We start from the raw sequence: 22,962 nt of genomic DNA on the forward strand, positions 1-22,962 counted from the left end.
TCATGGCTCGGGTGGGGATATTGAAGTCTCTGGGGATAATCATGGCTCGGGGTTGGGATCACTGAAGTCAGTGGTGGGATGGCAATGGCCCAGGCTGGGGACATTGAAGTCCCTGTGGTGACTTAGGAAGACAGTAAGCTATTTGCACTGTGTTGTGATGAGCCCTCCCACCCTCCATTTCCTCTGGATGTCAGAAGGTGCCTGGCTGGGCTGTGCTTACATTATATAACGAAAAAGAACATGTCATGGCCAGAAAAGAGCCTTGTCATCGCACCGCTTAGTGCTTCCAGCCCTCAGACACACAGCACCCCTCCCAGGAGTCCCATTCATATCGCTCGGCTCCCTTGTCATAGAGGCAGCAGAAGGACAGCCCGCCCTTCCCTGTGCATCCAGCTTCCACACTACCGAACTCAGCCGTCCGCCCATTGCCGCCACCCCACCCTCTTCCTCTCACATCATCAGAGCCGGCAAGGAGTGCAGGGGGGACATACAGTGTGGTGGGCGGAGGTGGAGAGGAGAGGAGGACTCCCCGCACACTCAGCTGTGATACGCCGGACTCGCCGCACTTCTCTCCCAGCCGGAGCCTCGGACACAACCGCATCCTGAGAGCCGGAGCGTCACCTGAGCGGCTCCTACATCCCGTCCGGAGGAGGGCAGACATGGAAGATGGACCTTCTTCTGAAGGCTGCTTTAGAAGGTTTACAGACTGCTTTTTAAGCACCAGTGAGTACCCTGACCTGACTACCAGGACAGCACTGCTTACATTAGGGGGGAGAGCGCTGCTTGCAATTGGGGGGGGGAGAGCGCTGCTTGCAATTGGGGGGAGCGCTGCTTGCAATTGGGGGGGGAGAGCGATGCTTACCAATAAGTGGGGAGGGGGCTGCTTACCAATTGGGGGGGGGGGGAGAGCGCTGCTTGCAATTAAGGGGGACAGCGCTGCTTGCAATTAGGGGGGAGAGTGCTGCTTGGCAATAAGGGGGGGAGGGGGCGCTGCTTACCAATAAGCGGGGAGGGGGCGCTGCTTACCAATTAGGGGGGAGGGGGCCGCTTACCAATTAGGGGGGAGGGTGCTGCTTACCAATGAGGGGGGTGGCGATGCTTGCAATTGGGGGGAGCGCTGCTTACCAATACGGGGGGAGAGCGCTGCTTACCAATACGGGGGGAGAGCGCTGCTTACCAATAAGGGGGGAGAGCGCTGCTTGCAATTGGGGGGGGGGAGCGCTGCTTACCAATAAGGGGGGAGAGCGCTGCTTGCAATTGGGGGGGAGAGCGCTGCTTGCAATTGGGGGGGAGAGCGCTGCTTGCAATTGGGGGGGAGAGCGCTGCTTGCAATTGGGGGGGGGAGAGCGCTGCTTGCAATTGGGGGGGGGGAGCGCTGCTTGCAATTGGGGGGGGGGAGCGCTGCTTGCAATTGGGGGGGGGGAGCGCTGCTTGCAATTGGGGGGGAGAGCGCTGCTTACCAATAGGGGGGGAGCGCTGCTTACCAATAAGGTGGGAGAGCACTGCTTGCAATTGGGGGGGGGGGGAAGAGTGCTGCTTGCAATTGGGGGGGGAGAGCGCTGCTTACCAATAAGGTGGGAGAGCACTGCTTGCAATTGGGGGGGGGGAAGAGTGCTGCTTGCAATTGGGGGGGGGGAGAGCGCTGCTTACCAATAAGGGGGGAGAGCACTGCTTGCAATTGGGGGGGGGGGGAGAGTGCTGCTTGCAATTGGGGGGGGAGAGCGCTGCTTACCAATAAGGGGGAGAGCGCTGCTTGCAATGGGGGGGGGGGAAGAGTGCTGCTTGCAATTGGGGGGGGGGGAGAACGCTGCTTACCAATAAGGGGGAGAGCGCTGCTTGCAATTGGGGGGGAGCGCTGCTTACCAATAAGGTGGGAGAGCACTGCTTGCAATGGGGGGGGAGCGCTGCTTACGAATAAGGGGGGAGAGCACTGCTTGCAATTGGGGGGGGGGTGCTGCTTGCAATGGAGGGGGAGAGCGCTGCTTACCAATAAGGGGGGATCGCTGCTTGCAATTGGGGGGGGGGGGTAGAGCGCTGCTTACCAATAAGGGGGAGAGCGCTGCTTGCAATGGGAGGGGGGGTAGAGCGCTGCTTACCAATAAGGGGGAGAGCGCTGCTTGCAATGGGGGGGGGGAGAGCGCTGCTTGCAATTGGGGGGGTAGAGCGCTGCTTACCAATAAGGGGGAGAGCGCTGCTTGCAATTGGGGGGGTAGAGCGCTGCTTACCAATAAGGGGGAGAGCGCTGCTTGCAATTGGGGGGGGGTAGAGCGCTGCTTACCAATAGGGGGGAGAGCGCTGCTTGTAATTGGGGGGGGGGGGGTAGAGCGCTGCTTACCAATAAGGGGGAGAGCGCTGCTTGCAATTGGGGGGGGTAGAGCGCTGCTTACCAATAAGGGGGAGAGTGCTGCTTGCAATTGGGGGGGGGGGGTAGAGCGCTGCTTACCAATAAGGGCGAGAGCGCTGCTTGCAATTGGGGGTGTAGAGCGCTGCTTACCAATAAGGGGGAGAGCGCTGCTTGCAATTGGGGGGGGGGGGTAGAGCGCTGCTTGCAATTGGGGGGGGGGGGAGAGCGCTGCTTGCAATTGGGGGGGGGGGGAGAGCGCTGCTTACCAATAAGGGGGAGAGCGCTGCTTGCAATTGGGGGGGGAGGAGAGAGCTGCTTACCAATAAGGGGGGAGAGCGCTGCTTGCAATTGGGGGGGGGGGGGGGTAGAGCGCTGCTTACCAATAAGGGGGAGAGCGCTGCTTGCAATTTGGGGGGGTAGAGCGCTGCTTGCAATTGGGGGGGGGGGGGTAGAGCGCTGCTTACCAATAAGGGGGAGAGCGCTGCTTGCAATTGGCGGGGGGGAGCGCTGCTTGCAATTGGGGTGGGGGGGAGAGAGCGCTGCTTGCATGCTCAATTTCCAATAGCTGTTCGTTACATTCAACTTAAAGCGGAATGATTGCTCTCCAGAGGTGGCACAGCTGCATTAGCTTTCTATCCCTGTTTATTTTCACTTCCCAATCAATCCTGCCAGTCACACACTTCCTGCCCAACCTGAGCAGTGTTGTCATGCTATGACTACACAACACCTCCCCTTCTCTCTAGGTTCACATCTATGCAGGTGCAGTTTCTGCAGCACCTTCCTGCCACATTTTTCATGCATTCTGCATTTTGTTGGGGGAAGTGTTGATGTTGCTAGGAGGAGATGACTGTTGTGATGCAGGAAAATGCACCAAAAACTCACGTAGCGGCATTTTTTTTATGCGGTTTGATGTTGTTTTGAGTTGGTCTATAGAGCCAAAAACTCGCTGTGAAAAAAAGTTCATGCACCTTTCCAAAAAACGTATCGCAAGAAACTCCCAACATTGCCTGGTCGTCATTCTGGGTTCTCACTGTCTGTCTGAATGGCCGGGCTGCAATGTCGTGACATCCTCGTATGCACATGGGAGTCACTATTATGGCACAGTACTTACTGTGCTGTGGATGCAGAGTGCACTGATGTTATCAGCTGGGGCTGTTATTGTTGTTAATAATAATAATACTATTATTACAGGTACTTATCTAGTGCTGTCAATTTGCACAGTATTTTACATATATACTGTACATTCACATCAGCCCTGTTCTCAGAGCTTACAATCTAAAGTTCCAACTCCCTTTCATACATCTACATACTAGGGCCAATTAACCTACTGGCATTTCTTTGGAGTGTGGAAGGAAACTGGAGTAAAACTTTTTTTTTGTTTTGTTTGCTGTCTGTGCCCTCATTAGGGAGATTCACCCTCACTATTTATTTGTCCTTGGTACCATTATCATTGAAAGTAAAAGAAAATCCCAAATTTTGAGTTGTTCCCAGGAAATGAATAGAGGGAAAATCTTCTACTAGTTCTGTGTCCTAAGAAATTCCCCTTATTGGCAAGGATTTCCTCTCTCTCCTGTTTCGTTATGGGACAGGAAGTGAAAGGAAATCTCTGCGATGAAAACAAATCCGACGGACTATAATTCTCGCGCTCTCTCGCGCTCTCGCTCTCTCGCTCTCTCGCTCTCGCTCTCTCTCTCTATCCAAAATGGGGGGGGGGGGGGGAAGTGTTGCTATAGTTTTACTTTAAAGGGGTTGTAAAGCTAAATGTTTTTTCACCTTAAGGTGAAAAAACATCTCACAGTGCCGGCGCCCCCAGCCCCCCCGTTTTACTTGCCTAACCCCTTGAAAGTGCCGCGCTCGCCCCCGCCATCCTCTTCACTGCTCAGCCCGGCCGCTGATTGGCTGGAGTGGATGGATTGAAGGCAGTGCAGCCATTTGCTCGCGCTGCTGTCAATCACATCCAATGACGCGGCGGGGGGCGGGGCCGTGTGATACAGTGAGCGGCTATAGCCACCGGCTGTATCACGGGAGCGCGCCCGCAGGTGCTTCTCGCCACGTGAGGGAGCTCACATGAACGTGAGAAGTACCTGCGGAAGGAAGCAGAGACAGCCGCCGAGGGACCCCAGAAGAGCAGGTTCGGGGCCACTTTTGTGCAAAACAAGCTGCATAGTGGAGGTAAGTATAACATGTTTGTTATTTAAAAAAAAAAAAAAAAAAAAAAATTACTTTACAATCCCTTTTAAGCATAGTACACACGGCCACAAGTCAGGCGGCATCAGCTGGTTCAATAGAAACTGCCTGACATTCGGCCCATGTGTACTGCAGTCTGTCTGACAGATGCTGGCTTCTGTAGAAGGGTCATGTCCAGAAAAGGTCTGACGATCGACTCCCTCTCAGCCATCGGCTAACTGGAGTGTCCTGGTGGGGGAGCCCCCCCCAATCAGAACACAATAGTGCAACGACGGGAATTGCTGTACTAGCATTGGGTAGTTAGTACAGAGGCTCCTTCTGAGCGGTCCAGTTTTTTTTTTCCGTTCAGCCCTGCTGGGTTGAATGAAAAAAAATGACTAGTGTGTACGGGGCTTTATTGTAAGTTTCTCTTTAGGAGAAGTCTTAATACCGCTTTAACTGATGACAGTCCAGAGGTAGAAAGTACAGGATGGCTAAACCTGGCTTTCCACTGTTAGTGTAAAACAAGTTTTCCAGCATGTCCCTTGAACAGGGGATGACCACACACTGATCAGAAGTCAGCTGATCCTTGCTGAACCAGACAGATTTGGATTAGTGTATAGCGAGCTGAATTTTCCACATGCAGCAGACTGCTCCTCTGTGGTGGACCATTTTTCCGAGGCGTTTGACAGGCAATGAGGAGGAATATGCCACCTCCACACTATTTATTTTACCTTTTGTAAACGTTGTGCTGCATTGCACGTGGTTTTACGGTGGCTGCGGCTCAGCACAATTCACTAGATTGGGTCATATTACTTGGCATTATTACCTGGCATATGTAACAGGGGGGGGGGGGGGGGGGTGATACCATATGCAGTGGAAAGGATCTGTCACTTGTAGCAAAGCATCGCAGCTGCAGCCTGTGTACAACCCGATCTGGCTGCTTTCGCAGCTTGACCACTTCCTGTCCAGTGACGTATTGGTACATTACTGGATGGGGAGGGTGATATCTTGGTCAACGCTGCAGCAATGACTGACATTTATTTCCAGCTGGCAGTTCCCTTCACTGTAAAAAGAATCCTATCGGCTATAGAGCCACTGGAATACCCTCCCACTGCCTTTACCAGGCTCTCCCACGCAATCGGGGAGCCCATACTGATAACGATCTAACTGATGGCATCCGGTTCCTGGGACACAGTGCGTGAGATAAACTGATGTTGTTCCTCCCACTGTGTGACATCAGAAATCGTAAGTAGCAAGGATTTCATCACTTCTGGTTTCAGTTTGTCGTTTACAAGCATCTGATCAAACCGATCTCTGATCAGATGCTTTGGAGGCCAGAGGAGACCTCTGGGGTCTAATAGATCCCCAGATCTCTCTATAAAGAGGACCTATCCTGACTCATGCTCATGTTGTTCATCCTTGGGGATAGCAAGAAAAGTGTTTAAAAAAAAAAAATAGAGGCAGTACAAAAAAAATTAAAATGGAAATATTTTTTAGAGCAGTGCGAGGGGATGTGTTGGTTCGGCAGGCTTAGGTAAACGGCATTCGCACCACACATGTGAGCTATCGCTGCGAAAATAAGCTGGAGCAATAATTCTAGCTCCGGACCTCCCTGTGTATCTCTAACCTGGTAACCTGTAGAGCAGGGGTAGGCAACCTGCGGCCCTCCAGCTGTTGCAAAACTACAGTACAAGTCCCATCATGCCTCTGGGAGTAATTGTAACTGCCAGCCTTGCAATGCCTCATGGGAAATGTAGTTCTACAACAGCTGGAGGGCCCCCGGTTGTGTACCCCTGCTGTTGAGACTTTTAAAGCAAGGCCTTAGGTACTGTAGTTTGGCGCTGTGTCGGGGCATACATAATTTTAGAATGTGACATGTTTGGTATCTATTAGCTTGACATACTAGGTACTATGTTTTTAAGATAAGTACTTATTTTAAGTAATTATTGTAATTGCAAGAAGTCACAATGGCATTTCTTTGTATAAAACTACTCACACTTTAAATATAAAAACAAACAATAATACCATCCACCCCCCAATAAGAACAGTAGGAGCAGCTGTCATAATGGGTGCCTTGTCACCACTACTAATTGCCCTTTTTAAAATTTGTGCATTAAAATTCATTAAAGTGTATTTTTTTTTTTTTTCAAAAATAGTCGCTCTTGAAAAACCGCTGTGCAAATATCTATATACAGTATATCCACTTCAGATCTCACACCTGTTCACCTCCTATGGACCAGACCATATTTCACATTTCTGCCATGTGTCTGTTCATCAGTCTATAATTTTGTAAATACTTATGATAAATAATTGATATATATATTTTTATTTGGGGAACAAACAGGGTTTTTTTTCCTGACCCTAAAGTCCCCTGAATTTTTTTTTTTTACTTATTTACATTTTAATTGGGGAAAAAAGTGTAAAAATCTGAAAAAGAAATGTATTTTTTCAAGTTTGATCAGTAATATTTTCAACACAAGTACCATTAATGTGAGGAAAACTTACATTTTATTCTGTTGCATGTTCTATTTACTGCAACATTAAGCGATGCGGGAACCAGCGCAAGTCCAGTGCTGGTTGCCACATCGCATCTCTCCTGCAGGCAGTTTTACACTGTCCTCTGCAAATTGCTACGGGTGTGAATACAATTTTACTGACACCCCCAGATTGGTTCAGAGCTCACAGTGCGAACTGTGAACTCGCACAGGAATCAGATCGCATGCGGGAGAACACCCATACAATCCGATTCCAGTGCGGGGGAAAAAAAAGTCTATTTTCCTGCAAGTCCAATGCGAGTTCAGCTATACAACTGAAATAGACATTGCATGCTATCGGCACCTTAGTGCGGTTGGGAATCGCATGCAATGTCTTTGTTCGCAAAGGCTAAAATTCCATTTTTTGGTACAAAGCATGTTAAAGTTATTTACAAAAGAAATAGTTTTTTATTTATTTATTTTTTATTTGACTTTTCTCATAATGCATCAGTAATTTACAGTTCTTACTGATTTAAAATAAAACAGATATACCCTAAACCACATATTTTTTACAGTAAATCCTAGGGATGCACCAATACCTTTTTTTTATTTTTATTTTTTTGTACAATGAGTATAAGTACAGATACTTCCCTTTTTCTTACTCGCCGATACCTACAGCAACTGTTTTGTTTTAACTTCAGCTGTCAGCAATGGTACAAAGCATTGAAAAGTTTTTTACAAATTAAATAAAGTGATTTTTTTTTTTATTAATTTAGCGCTTTTTGCAATGTGATGTTATTATATCACATTGCATGTGTATGTGTAAAAATATTCACTAACAAAGCAAACAAAGTTTTAATTGTTTATTGTTTATAAAATAGACATGAACAAAAGGGGGAAAAAAGCAGGAAAATAATTGTTAAATGGAGGAGGATAGGGAGTTAAGGCTGATTAGAGTAAATTAAGGGGTTAAACATAGGAACATTTGTTCATCCCTTTTTGATCTACAGATGAAGAAAAGAAATATACAAAAATAAACGATTTATTTTTATTTTAGTGTTTCAGAGCTGAGCAATGTTGGTAATAAACCTTGCCGGCTGCTTTTTTTTTTTTTTGACAGCTACAATTAACAGACTTCTTTAACACTGGGGAGACCTACTGATGGCTCAAAGAGCTGAGCCTCAAAGTATCGGTTTCAGGTATCGGTGCATTTGCACAAGTACCGATACTTGTTCAAATACTCGGTATCAGCACTGATACTAGTATTGGTGCAACCCTAGTAAATCCTTAAAGCGGAGTCACATTTGACACCTTTCAGGGGGAGGGGGTAACGGGGACCTGTTTTTGACAGGTCCCCTTCCCCACTTTATACATTTCTGAGCAACATGTATGCAGCAACATATATGTTTTTTATTTAAAGCTTTGTAATTTATCTGCAAGATGTATTTATGTATTCTGTTTCTTCTTTTGAACTTTGAAGTGTTTTTTACTCACGCCCCAGAAGAAGCGTTTTCCCTAACAACGCGAAACATGTCGGGCAAGTTCTGTGGATTCTACATCAGCTCTTCACCATAGCACCCATATACATCAATCTATATGCTCTACTGTTGGGTGACTAGTTCTCCTGTATAGATCTTGAACGTTTGTATTTTCTGGATTGCAATGTGTATCTGATGTAGATCTTCATATGTGTGGACATATTCCTCTCTGTGGATCTGTTGGGGTCTTCTCGCAGAGTTTCCTCACAGAACGCAGTCTGCCACTATATTTTATGATGAATGCAGAGGAGTCGCAAAAGGATCGTCTCTCATTTTCCCAGGCTTGTGGTTTTTTACTCATCTTAGTAGCATATGTCATTGTTTTCCTCTGTTATCCTCCCTATCCTCTTTTCTTTCCTTTAAAAAAAAAAAAAAAAAAGTTTTATTTTTATTTCTGGTCTGCTTGTGCTGGCTGCTGTTTTATTTCGCTACCTTGTCCTTTGATCCTGGTACAGGCTGGGGGGCTGCAAGTGTCTTTTCTTCCCTATTTGGAGAGAGCCCGGCAGGCAGCATGGAGCTGTTCAGCATCCTTGCCGCTGTACTGCGCATGCGCGAGCGGGCCGAAGGGGAGGTCCGTCTGTCTATTTTCTATGCATTCGGCATCGTCTCTTCTGTGCATGCACGGCCGCTCGAAGATGCGGTGGCCATCTTGGTTTCTGGAAAAAGGAACAGTTTTGCCCTTTCTTCCAAAAAACAAAACAAAAACTTTAACTCTCAGTGGTGGTTCATGGGATTAGCCCTCCCACCTAGAAGGTATTTAAGGTCACCTTCAGGGTTAACTGTCCAAGTCTCCTCACCTGTGCCCTGCTAGGTTTCTTTGACGCTGCTCTGTGGTAGGTACCTTTTTTACAAAACTTAAATATATATCGTTCTAAAAAAAAAACTCCTTTTCCATTTTCCCTTTCTTGCTATATTTCCGCAGCTGAACCTTATGCCCAACTCCCCAATGAGCCATTCATTTTGCAACAAAGATCCAAACATTTCTATTAGGTATGAGACCAACTATACATGAGTAAAAAAAAAAAAAGGAAAAAAAAGTGCACTCGCTGGCCTGGTGGATCTCTTAAATCATAGCCCTGTCCACTCCAAGAGGTCCAGAAAATCCTTGAGGCACCATGATAACAGCCCAGATCGTAGGTCTTATTCTTCACACCATTGATCCCGCTCCTCTGGTCGCAGATCCCATTTTTCACAACATAGATCAAGATCCAGAAAAGGAGATCGGCCCCCCTCTCCTAGGACCTATACAAAGAAATGCTGGACCTGTGGGGCTACTCCGCTGCTGAACAAAGTGGTCTGTAAAGACTGTTTTGCGGACTATGCATCCAGCCGTGAGCTAGAAAGTCAGCAGGTTGTGGACCTGCTCGAAAGAACAATGAAGGACTCCTTCTGTGAGCTTGCGGCTTTGGTTCCCACTCAGCCAGGCCTGCAGATGTCCCAGGTTCAGGATACAGAACCTCATCTTCCTGGTCCTTCTGCAGTCAGTATTCCTCTGCCTCTGTCAGGCCAACCAGCTAGAGATTCTCCACCTGAGGACTTTTTAGGGCACTATTCAGAAGATTCAGCTCCTGCTGGCTTCAGTCATTTCTTGGTGAAACCATTTATCCAGGCAGTCAGATCTGTGATAGCCTGGGAGGACATAGAAGAACCTCCCCAGGAATCTAAAAGCTACTTCCTGTTCCTCAAAAGGAAGCAGGTTTTCTTCCCGTTGATGGGTGAAATTAGTCAAGTCATTCAAAAGGAGTGGTCAAAGAAAGACTGATAAAATAAAAACTTTCCGATGATTCCTTGGGCCCACTGGCACTTGAGTCTTTTCCAGACGGGGTGCTTAGTGCAGTGGAAGAAACTACAACTCTCTGACGATCCTGGTGACGGGAGCAATGTGCAGGGGTCTTCACTGGTGGACCTTTCCAGAAAACCTCTCCAGACTTTATCTAGGTTTCTTCCCCTGGATCACCATTCCGTCCGACGCAAGCAGACAAGGCTGGGGAGCCCATTGCAGGGAAACCAGGATACAGGGAAGATGGTCCTGTTCCACCCAGGGAGTGGTATCCAACATCCTGGAGATGAGGGCAGCATTCCTGGCATTGACTTCATTAGTATCTCAAATCAAAGGCCAAAGGATACTTATACACCTGGACAACAGGGCAGCCATTGCATATCTGCAGAAGCAGGGGGGCACTTGCAGAAGATCACTCCTCAGAGAAGTAAAGCTGATCATGCTCTGGGCAGAGAAGAACCTCCTAGATCTCAGAGCAATGTATCTTCCAGGCAGGTGGAACACTGAAGCATACACGCTGTCAAAGAAGTTCCCTATGACTTTCATCAAATTTCCAGCCTTTGGGTTCCCCCATAAGTAGACCTATTTGCCACCCCGGAGAATGCCAAGCTAACCAGATTCTTCTCTCGCCTCCTGCATATGCAAGCCGAGGAAGTGGATGCCCTGTTATGCCCCTGGAGGTTCACCACGGCATATGCCTTTCCTCCGCAGCCATTAATATTCAAATTCTTCTTGGGGCTTCTGAGAGAGATGGTCCAGGTACTGGCAGTACTTCCATATTGGCCGAAGAGACCCTGGTTCCTTCCAGCCATGCGCCTCAGCATGAGCTCTCAAATCGGGATCCCTCCTTCCCCCTCTACTTCTGGCACAGGGCAGTCTAGTTCATCCAAACTCCCAGAAGTTGAATCTTAAAATCTGGAGGTTGAGAGGCAAAAGTTTGATTCCCTAGGACGTTCCCCAGGGGCCATAACAACCCTCTTAAAAGCCAGAAATCCGGCAACCAATGCCATATATTCAAGAATATGGAACAAGTTCTTGTCATTTGCTACCACAAATGAGTTTGATCCAATCCTTCCTTCTACATCAAATGTTTTGGGTTTTCTCCAGACAGGACTTGATCTGGGGCTTGGTCTAAGCTCCCTCAAAGTGCAGGTAGCAGCAATCTCTGCCACAACAAATAAAAGATGGGTGGAGGAGCCTTTAGTAATCACTTTCCTCAGGGGAATATTAAAGATTCGCCCACTTGTCAGACAGTCTTTTCCTAAATGGGATCTGTCCTTGGTCCTGGAAGTCCTATCCGTCCATTCCTTTGCTCCAGTGGAACAAGTAGCAATATGGAACCTGACACTAAAAACGGCTTTTCTACTAGCCATTACATCTGGCAAAAGGATTTCGGAACTTCGCTCTTTAGGGATAGGTGATGACCACATCTCCTTTTTTTTTTTTCCCTGATAGTGTAGCTTCGCCCCCTTCGGGGGTTCACACCTAAGGTCGCTACTCCAAGCCACCTTTTGGAACCTTGGGCACTACCAGTATTCACTGAAGCAGATTTGGATTCTTGTCACGAGCTGGACATATCCAGAGTGCTCAGGGCCTACCTAGAGGCCACCAGACCCTTCAGGAACTCTGAAAGACTTTTCATTGTACCATTCGGTAAATTCAAGGGAAAAGAAGCTTCCATCAGAATTCTGGCATCTTGGGTTGTAAAATTTACTCCAGAAGGCTTGCAGGGTGAAGAATGTGGAGCCTCCATCCTGAGTGAATGCTCATTCTACAAGGGCAGTCTCAACTTCCTGTGCAGTAAGGGCTAATGTTTCATTGGAGACAGTGTGCAGGGCTGCCACCTGGTCTTCTCACAATACTTTCCTCAGACATTACCATATTGACCCAGGAGCTCTCACGACTGTTGAGTTTGGAAGGAGGGCAGTTCAGGCGGCTATGTCAGTTTCTAATTAAACGTTTATTGTTAAGCATTATCCCACCCATGTCAGCTAGTTATTTATCACCAGTATGCTGCCATGGAGGCACCAGGAAAACGTAAAATTGTATCATACTTACCGTAATTTTCCTTTTCCTGGTGCCTATCCATGGCAGCATACGCTCCCACCCTCGGTATTCTATATTACGTAGAATGTAGGGGGAGGGACTATGCCTTTTTTATTTTATGCTATTCACTAGTCCTGAGGGAGGAGTCGAGGCAGAGCTCTATCACCAGTATGCTGCCATGTATAGGCACCAGGAAAAGAAAATTACGTTAAGTATGATACAATTTTCCGTGTGTTTTGTGTGTGTGTGTGTGTGTGTGGTGTGTTTTTATTTTTTTTTTGTTTTGTACAGGTGAAAAGGTCACCAATGTAAAAAGCAGAAAAAACTCCTGTAATCTGCCTAAAAAAAAAAGGTTCCAGAACTTGTTTGAGCTTCAGGGGTTTTGGAGCTTTTAGGTGTTTTGGAGTAGAGATGTGAACCATCTCCATAGAGAATGATTGATACATTTTTTTATTTTTATTATTTATTTTTTTTATTTTATTTTTTTTACCCCTCCAGCGTTTTGTAGCATAAGGCTTTAAGCTACAAAATGCTCAGGTGTGAATGGGGCCTTAGACTGATCATTCAGTAAGGAAGGCTTCTGACTCGCTCCCAGTCTTAAAGAGGGATTCCACCAAAAAAAAAAATATTAAAAGCCAGCAGCTATAAATACTACAGCTGCTGACTTTTAATAAATGGACACTCACCTGTCCCGGGTTCCAGCGATGCCGAGGCCGATCGATCGCTCGGCCCTTGGCTGCTGCCGCCACCATTCTAGGTGAGGGAATCAGGAAGTGAAGCGAATCGGCTTCACTTCCCGGTTCCCTACTGCGCATGCGCGAGTTGCGCAGCGCAATAGGAATTCTCCGCGCTGTCACTGGGACCCGTGTATGTCCCAGCAGACAGCGCGTCAGGACAGGAAATGGCGTAGACTCCCACGGGAGTCTATGCCCGGAAGTGGGTGTAAATACCTGTCTTTGACAGGTATCTCCACCCCCCCCTCCCCCCTGAAAGGTGCCAATTGTGACACCGGAGGGGGGGAGGGATCCGATCAGCGGAGGTTCCACTTTAGGGTGGAACCCCGCTTTAAGATCCCAGGGTCTATGTGCAGTAGCTGAGCAGAAGCAGATAAGAAAGTGCAAGGCTTACAAGACAAGTCCTGTGTACAGAGGAGGGGGTTTTATGGACGTTTGTAAGACGCACAAAGTAGGCAACTGGATATATTGGAGGTTAACCGAATAAAAATTTTGGTAATGAAAATGCAGGATGCACTTGGCTAAAAACCAAAAATTACAGTTAAAAAAATAAATAAATATATATATATATATATATATATATATATATATATATATATATATATATATATATATATATATATAAAAAATTGTATTCTATTTGACCTTTTTAATTTCATTCATTTAAATGAATATGAATTCATTGTTGGCCAGTATTGGCACCTTTTTAGCACAAGAAAAGTTCAAGAAAAATGCATCCTTTTAAATTCTATGTATGTCTTCACACTGGTCTGTTGTGTTTTCATTGTAGTGATTAAAAATCCTGCTTAGTGCATCTTTGGTCAGTTAAAAAAAAAAAATGCACCTCCCCATTGAAATTAATTGAAAATGCAGCAAGAGTGCATTAATGTTACACTCATGTTACGTTTTTGAGTCACATAACCTATGAAAAACACACCATAAGCATAGTAAAATTGCAGCAAAATTGCATGCATTTTTGGCTCCATTATTGGCACCTTTTTCTCTTATCGGCAAAATGCCGATAACACCATTTACGGCCAATATGTTTCGGCAGCTGAAATTTTGGTGCATCTCTTCAAACATTTATATATACAGCGAGGGTAAAAAAGTATTTGATCCCCTGCTGATTTGGTACGTTTGCCCACTGACAAAGAAATGATTAGTCTATAATTTTAATGGTAGGTTTATTTTAACAGTTAGAGACAGAATAACAGCAAAACTATCCATAAAAATGTATTTCAAAAAAGTTATAAATTGATTTGCACTTTAATGAGTGAAATAAGTATTTGATCTCCTATCAATCATAAAGATTTCTGGCTCCCAGGTGTCTTCTATACAGGTAACAAGCTGAGATTAGGAGCACTCGCTCTTATAGGGAGTGCTCCTAATCTCAGTTTATGTGTATGAAAGACATCTGTCCACAGAAATACTCCATCAATCAGATTCCAGTCTCTCCACCATGGCCGGTACCAAAGCACTGTCCAAGGATATTGGGGACGAAATTGTAGACCTACACAAGGCTGGAATTGACTACACGTCCATTGCCGAGCAGCTTGGTGAGAGGGTGACAACAGTTGGTGCGATTATTCGCAAATAGAAGAAATATAAAATAACCGTCCCTTGGTCTAGGGCTCCATGCAAGATCTCACCCTCTGGAGTTTCAATGATCATGAGAACGACGAGGCATCAGCCCATAACTATATGGGAAAATCTTGTCAATGATCTCAAGGCAGCTGGGACCAGAGTCGCGAAGAAAACAATTGGTAACACACTACGCCGCAAAGGACTGGAATCCTGCAGCACCCGCAAGGTCCCCCTGCTCAAGAAAGTACATGTACAGGCTCATCTGAAGTTTGCTAATTAACAGCTGATTCAGAGGAGAACTGGGTGAAAGTGTTGTGGTCAGATGAGACCAAAATCAAGCTCTTTGGCATCAACTTCTCCATCCCCACCGTCAAACATTTGAGGTGGAAACATTATGCTTTGGGGTAGTTTTTCTGCTAAGAGGACAGGACACCTTTAACAAATCAAATGGACGATGGACGGGGCCATGTACTGTCAAATCTTGGGTGAGAACCTCCTTCCCTCAGCCAGGCATTGTAAATGGGTTGTGGATGGGTATTTCAGCATGACAATGAGCCAAAGCACATGGCCAAGGCAACAAAAGAGTTGCTTGAGAAGAAGCGCATTATGGTCCTGGAGTGGCCTAGCCTGCCTCCAGACCTTCATCCCATAGAAAATACAGTCCGGTCCATAAATATTAGAACATCGACACAATTCTAATCCTTTTTGGCTCTATATACCCACACAATGGAATTGAAATGAAACAAACAAGATGTGCTTCCAGAGTTAATTTCAAGTGTGCTATTTGCATTTGGAATCTGTTGCTGTCAACTATCAATATGAGATCCAAAGAGCTGTCACTATCAGTTAAGCAAGTCACCATTAGGCTGAAAAAAAAACATCAGAGAGATGGCAAAAACATTAGGTTTGGCCAAATCAACTGTTTGGAACATCCTTAAAGAGCGCACCCTTCACAACAGTTGGCCAGATCAAGAACACTCTCCAGGAGGTAGGTGTATGTGCGTCAAAATCAACAATCGAGAGAAGACGTCACCAAAGTGAATACAGAGGGTTCACCACAAGATGCAAACCATTGGTGAGCCTCAAACAGGAAGACCAGATTCGATTTTGCCAAACATCTAAAAAAGCCTTAGTTCTGGAATAGGGATGAGCTTCGTGTTCGAGTCGAACGTACGTTCGACTCGAACATTGGCTGTTCGTGCGTTCGGCGAATTCCGAACGTTTTGACCGTTCGCGTCAAAATTCGAGTGACGCGCGCGCGGACCATAATGCACTGCGTTGGCGCAGTGCATTGCTGCCCGATGATTGGCCAAGCATGCACTGTGACCCCGCATGCTTGGCCAATCGCAGCGCCGGCAGCGAGGAGAGCCATGATTGGCCACAGGCATCCTGCCTGTGGCCAATCATAGCTCAGGCTGTGTAGTGCACGCCCCACACTATATAAGGCCGCCTTTGAGGCGGCCTCGTGTAGTGTGTTACTTAGCATCTGAAGCAGTGGGTGTTCTGTGTACCTTCAACACAGTACACACCAATCGTTTTTGGCTGATTTCCTATCTTGCTGCTGTGTAGTGGTTGTTGTCTGTGCCCTGACTGCAGTATACACCACTATATTCACCTCACCTATATAGCTAGTGATCTAGCTTTAACCACTTAACAACTGCCCATTGCCGATTAACGGCTTCAGGGGGGTTGTTTAACTCTGAGAGGCCGTTAATTAACGGCCTCCCAGAATTCTGCTCTCGCGTGCCCCGAGGTGTGCGCACTCGAGAGCATCCGTGACCGCCGGGTCGCATCACGGATCACGGTAAACGGCCGCTCATAGCGGCCGTTTACCACGTGATTGCTCCGTTAAATGACGGAGTGATCACTTGGAAACAAACCGGCGTCATGTTATGACGCCTGTTCCTCCCTCCCCTCTCTGTACCGATCGGTACAGCGGAGGGGAAAGAGATCGGTGTCAGCAGCGATGTGGGCTGCATCTGCAGTGCCCACATCGCTGCTCACCGAATTTAACCCCTCAATTCCCTGCCAATACTCTGCAATACCAGTGCATACTCTGCAGTACCCTGCCATTACTCTGCAGTACCCTGCCATTACTCTGCAGTACCCTGCCATTACTCTGCAGTACCCTGCCATTACTCTGCAGTACCCTGCCATTACTCTGCAGTACCCTGCCATTACTCTGCAGTACCCTGCCATTACTCTGCAGTACCCGCCATTACTCTGCAGTACCCGCCATTACTCTGCAGTACCCTGCCATTACTCTGCAGTGCAGTACCCTACCATTACTCTGCAGTGCAGTACCCCCCATTACTCTGCAGTAACCCCCATTACTCTGCAGTACCCCCATTACTCTGCAGTACCCCCAATACTCTGCAGTACCCTGCCATTACTCTGTAGTACCCCCCAATACTCTGCAGTACCCTGCTATTACTCTGTAGTACCCCGCCAATACTCTGTAATACCCTGCCATAAATTGCCATACCCAGCTATACTCGGTGATACCCTGAAATACCCAGCCATAGACGCCCCCCACCCCTCACCGCCCTCCGGTGCTTCTACCAACTCGCCAGTACGATCAAAGCCAGAATCTTTTTTTTTTATTTTTTATTTCAGGCTTCCCAGCCTAGAGGTGAGATGTGGGGTCATATTGACCCCCCAGATTTCACTGTAAAGAGGACCTGTCACCCCATATTCCTATTACAAGGGATGTTTACATTTCTTGTAATAGGAATAAAAGTGATCAAAAATATATTTTTGGGGGAAAAAATGTCAAACTAAAATAAATAAAATAAAATGAACAATAAAAAAATAAAATAAAAATTAAAGCGCCCATGTCCCCATGTGCTCGCATGTGCCACACATGTGAGGTATCGCCGAGAATGTTAGAGCGAGAGCAATAATTCTAGTCCTAGACCTCCTCTGCAACTCAAAACATGTAACCAGTAAAAAAAAAAAATTAAAGTGTCGCCTATGGGGATTTTTTAAGTAGCGACGTTTGGCGCCATTCCACGGGCATGTGCAATTTTGAAGAGTGACATGTTTGATATCTATTTACTCAGCATAACTTCATCTTTCACTTTATGCAAACATTGGGCTAACAAGTGGTTAATAATAGAACTTGCAGTCAGTAGTGTTAGGAGATAGTGCGTGCTGTCTGCGTGCTCTGTACCCAGTACATACCGCTATAATATAGGGCAGGCCCCTACTTTCAAACATCCAACTTACAAACATCTACTTGCAAACGCAAGGAGACAGCAGCAAGTGAGATGAAAAAAGATGGACGACAAAACAAATTGTACAGGGGTGATAACCCTTCCCTATGTTTTCCAAAAAGCTTAAAGATAGTTTTTTTGACTGGAGCTACACTTTAAAAATGTACCGGTTGAAAATGACAAACAGATTCAACTTAACACAACAAACCTACACAGTCCCTGTCTTGTTTGCACCGCCTGTATACTGCTGTTCTGAGTATATAGGGCCTGGGGGCCACACGCATTTCCTTTTTTTAATATGGGTACGGGGTTCCCCTTAATATGCGTACAAGACCCAAATAGGCTGGTAATGGGCAGGGAGGGCTACCCATGCCATGTTTCTCAATGATTTTCAACCATATTGCAGGAACCAGATATAACATTAAAACCGCAAGCAGTTTTAAATGGTGTTATTTCAGTTTAATGTCATTTTGTGCAGGGACTGTTCTAAACACGGGAAACACGTGGCACTTCACAGGCATACTACAGACACCCCCCCAGGCACCATATTTAAAGGAATATTTCACTTTTTTTTTTCAGTTTAATCGTCATTAAAATCAATGCTCCCGCCAAAACGGCCGTTTTTAAAACTTTTTTTTGCAGTGACCCATGTCCCCTGAGACAGGAGGCAGGTCCCCAAACCCTTTTTAGGACACTATCTTGCATATTAGCCGTTAAAATTAGCACTTTCCAATTCGAACGTTCGAGTCCCATAGACTACAATGGGGTTCTAACGTTCGTACCGAACGCGGGGGTCGTTCGCAAGTTCTGGTGCGAACCGAACCGGGGGGTGTTCGGCTCATCCCTATTCTGGAACAACATCCTATGAACAGATGAGACCAAGATCAACTTGTGCCAGAGTGATGGAAAGAAAAGAGTAAGGAGAAGGAAAGGAACTGCTCATGATCCAAAGCATACCACCTCATCAATGGAAACATGGTGGTAGTGTCATGGCATGGGCATGTATGGCTGCCAATGGAACTGGTTCTCTTGTATTTATTGATGTGACTGCTGACAAAAGCAGCAGGATGAATTCTGAAGTGTTTAAGGCAATATTATGTGCTCATATTCAAGAAAATGCTTCAGAATTCATTGGATGGCGCTTCACAGTGCAGATGGACAATGACCCAAAGCATACTGCGAAAGCAACCAAAGATTTTCATTAAGGGAAAGAGGAATGTTATGCAATGGCCAAGTCAATCACCTGACCTGAATCCGGTTTGAGCATGCATTTCACTTGCTGAAGACAAAACTGAAGGGAAAATGCCCCAAGAACAAGCAGGAACTGAAGACAGTCGCAGTAGAGCCCTGACGGCATCACCAGGGATGAAACCCAGCGTCTGGTGAAGTCTATCCATTCCAGAATTCAGGCTGTAATTGACTGCAAAGGATTTGCAACCAAGTATTAAAAAGTGAAAGTTTGATGGATGATTGTTAATCTGTCCCATTACTTTTCGTCCCTTTAAAAAGTTGGGAGGCACATATACAAACTGTTGTAATTCCTACACAGTTCACCTGATTTGGATGCAAATACCCTCAAATTAAAGCCGAAAGACTGCAGTTAAAGAACATCTTGTTTGTTTGATTTCAAATCCATTGTGCTGGTTTATAAAGCCAAAAAGATTAGAATTGTGTTGATGTCCCAGTATTTATGGACCTGACTGTATGTGGAGGGAGCTGAAGGTTCAAGTTATCAAACGTCAGCCTCAAAACATTAATGACTTGGAGAGGATCTGCAAAGAGGAGTGGGACTAAAACCTACTTGAGATGTGTGCAAACCTGGTGGCCAACTACAAGAAACGTCTGACCTCTGCCATACAAGTACTAAGTCAAGTTTTGCAAAGTTATTTCACTTATTAAAATGCAAATTCATTTATAACTTTATAACGGCGTTTTTCTGGATTTTTTTTTTTTTTTTTTTTTTTGTTAATCTGTCTCACTGTTAAAATCTACCATTACAATTATAGACTGATTATTTCTTTGTCAGTGGGCAAATATATACAGTATCTCACAAAAGTGAGTACAACCCTCACATTTTATTATATCTTTTCATGTAACAACACTTTGCTACAATGTAAAGTACAGCTTGTATAACAGTGTAAATTTGCTGCCCCCCCCCCCAAGGTAACTCAACATTACTGTGTAAACCACTGGCAACAAAAGTGAGTAAAAATGTCCAAATTGGGCCCAAAGTGTCAATCATTTGTATGGCCACCATTATTTTTGCAGCACTGCCTTAACCCTCTTGGGCATGGAGTTCACCTGAGCTTCACAGGTTTCCATTGGAGTTCTCTTCCACTCCTTCATGATGACATTGCAGAGCTGGTGGACGTTAGAGACCTTGCGCACCATTTGAGGATGCCCCACAGATGCTCAATAGGGTTTAGGTCTCGAGACATGCTTGTCCAGTCCATCACCTTTTATCCTCTTCTTTTGCAAGCCAGTGGTCATCTTGGAGGTTTGTTTGGGGTCAATATGTTGGAATACTGCCCTGCAGCCCAGTCTGCGTAGGGAGGGGATCGTGCTCTGCTTCAATATGTCACATTATATGTTGGCATTTGTTGTTCCCACAATGAACTGTAGCTCCCAAGTGCTGGCAGCACTCATGCAGCCCCCGACCATGCACTCCCACCACTATGCTTGACTGTAGGTAAGACACATTTGTCTTTTTACCTGCTTAACCCCATCTGAACCAATTAGGTTTATCTTGGTTTCATCAGACCACAGGACCTGGTTCCAATAATCCATGTCCTTAGTCTGCTTGTCTTCTGCAAACTGTTTGAGGGCTTTCTCTTGCATCATCTTTAGAACAGGCTTCCTTCTGGGACATGCAGACCAATTTGATGCAGTGTGTTAGGGTTTACTTCCTCTTTAAGCAAACATTATTAGAATATCAGAAAAACTCAATGCAAGGAGACCATATCGCCATATACTTAAGGTAACATGCATGTATGTTTGCCATTCATTTTTCCATTCTCCTTAAATGTCTGTTATCCACTCTAATAGTAGGAGCAACATCGGCATTCCAGTGTCTAGGTATGAGTTTTCACGCTGCAAAGAGGAGAAAGTGAAGTAACCCCTTTTTTACTCTCTCCCTTAGAGCCCGGATAGACAATAGGGCCTTTCCGAAGATTTCTAATGTGGCATACCACTAGCGATAGAGCAAAATTGAAACGGACTCCCAAAAAGTTCACCATATGTGGATCATTTGTGCCTTATCCCCCCCCCCCCCCACCACCACTTTTTCAGGATAGATTGATATACCACCTGGTTAATATTTTATAGTTCTTTTCTTGTGTACATATGTTGAGAGACTAGATTTAAAGGTTAGGAGGAATTACTTTTTCCAATCTTATGTGGTAATACTATGGATTTTTTTGTAATGCATGGCACCTAAAAAGCACAGATGTGATCGTAGCATAAGAGGGGTGGTAAAAACATGGCTCAACCGCCTGCTTTTTCTGCCACCTCAACTGCAAGTGTAAACAAGTCCAAAGTTATCCGCGTACAAGATTTCTGGAAGGATGAACGGCTATTTCTTTTTTGCGCTTGTCGAACAGATATAGTAAAACCCTTTCAAGTGGTATACTAACCAGATGAAAAGAGCAAATAAGAGGAAAATGATTATTCCAGTGTACATACAGTTGAACTCAGACTGCAACTTGCATCATTGTTCTTTCTGCAACCCTTCAAGTTGTTGCTTCATTAGTGTTGGCAAACAGCAGCATCCTGCACCATGCCTGCTGATTGATGCATACTTAATGGCTGGTCTTTTTTCTCTCTGAAATTGCACAAATTCAAAGTCGCTTTCCAGTGTGACTTTGGGTGCGACTTGAAAGACACCTGTGTGGCTTCATGCACAGATGTCTATTGAAGTCGCACCCGAAGTTGGCAAAAGTAGTGCAGAAATTACTTTTGCAAATCAGTGTGGCACCGCAACGTCCGAGTCGCACCAATTGGAACAGTGCCATTGCCGGTATTAGGCTCTGACTTGTCGTGCAATTTGAACTTTTTGAGTACCAGTACAAATAGATGAGGCCAATGGACTCCTAGAGAGCTGGATTATTCTCAGTTTTAGAAATTTTTTTTTTTTCTTGCTTCTCTGTAATGTAATTTTGGCCCTGCTAGGGTACTCCATAGGAGGCCAAATGGATAGCTTGGGTCCTATGGTCTGCAAGTAATGGTTGATCAGTGCAGTCCTTCCCAGCAGAATGGTGAAAATAGAGCGGGTAGATGACTAAACAAGTCTTGCTGTGCCCCCAGCAGGACGTGGCTGACGATGGTTTGGTTGCGCGTCACTCCCAGGAAGCCTGGTAGGGCATTTTCATCTTCCTTTGGGAAAAGAGGGCAGATGGCAAGAATAAGTAGGTATTAATCACATTTTACTTGCACTTTTCTTTTCTTTTTTGCCTTCCACGGCCATCCAATACGAGAATGTAGTTGAGGGGTCATTACATCTCTAAAGCATCAAGAAGGGCACTTCTCTGGTGAACTTCATCTTGTTCCAGGTGGTCAGCAGCAAAGTCTACTAGTTTGCTCATCCCTTCATGTAGTTTAAGACATTGGGTACCATGGGAAACCCACTATCCTTCAACTGACCATCCCAAGTACTCCTTCAGCAATGTAAGGAGTCCTCTAACCTTCCTCTCATAAAGCAGGGGATAAACTAATGGATTCCTGGGGTACACCAAGTAGGCAAATAGTAGATGGGATAAGGTATTGTTCTGCACTCAGAGCGGAGCTGAGAACTGAGCGATCAGCAGTCTTTGAGCACTCAGTTCTCAGTGTAGAGCCAGCAGGGGACATCTAGGTGAGTATGATTGTTTGGATTCCCACATTTCTCTATTGGGCACAAAGTAGCAAGTCATTTCTTTCATCAATCTAATCACACAAGCATTTAGCTACATGATGGTCTCTTTAACTGCTTGCTGCCCGTCCACAGTCAAATGATGGCAGGGCAGTGCAGCTCTCGTTCTGGGACGCTGTCATATGACGGCGTCCCAGAACGCCCGCTCTTGCGCGCCCGCGGGCTCGCAATC

General features: G+C 45.8%; 1 protein-coding gene across 2 annotated transcripts in view; it reads left to right on the forward strand.

The window, feature by feature from the left end:
• Positions 1 to 239: 239 nt before the first annotated feature.
• Positions 240 to 22,962, forward strand: part of PDE10A (phosphodiesterase 10A) — a 453,343-nt gene continuing 430,620 nt past the window's right edge. For both annotated transcript variants that reach the window (XM_077486632.1, XM_077486633.1), the window contains exon 1: positions 240 to 723. In XM_077486632.1, the coding sequence (XP_077342758.1) occupies positions 660 to 723 (64 nt within the window). In that variant the 5' untranslated portion in view covers positions 240 to 659. The remainder of the gene's footprint in view (positions 724 to 22,962) is intronic.

The sequence above is a fragment of the Lithobates pipiens genome, unplaced genomic scaffold, assembly GCF_037356315.1.
Source record: "Lithobates pipiens isolate NorthernLeopardFrog02 unplaced genomic scaffold, aLitPip1_a1.2 Scaffold_18, whole genome shotgun sequence".
In the NCBI taxonomy this organism is placed as follows: domain Eukaryota; kingdom Metazoa; phylum Chordata; class Amphibia; order Anura; family Ranidae; genus Lithobates; species Lithobates pipiens.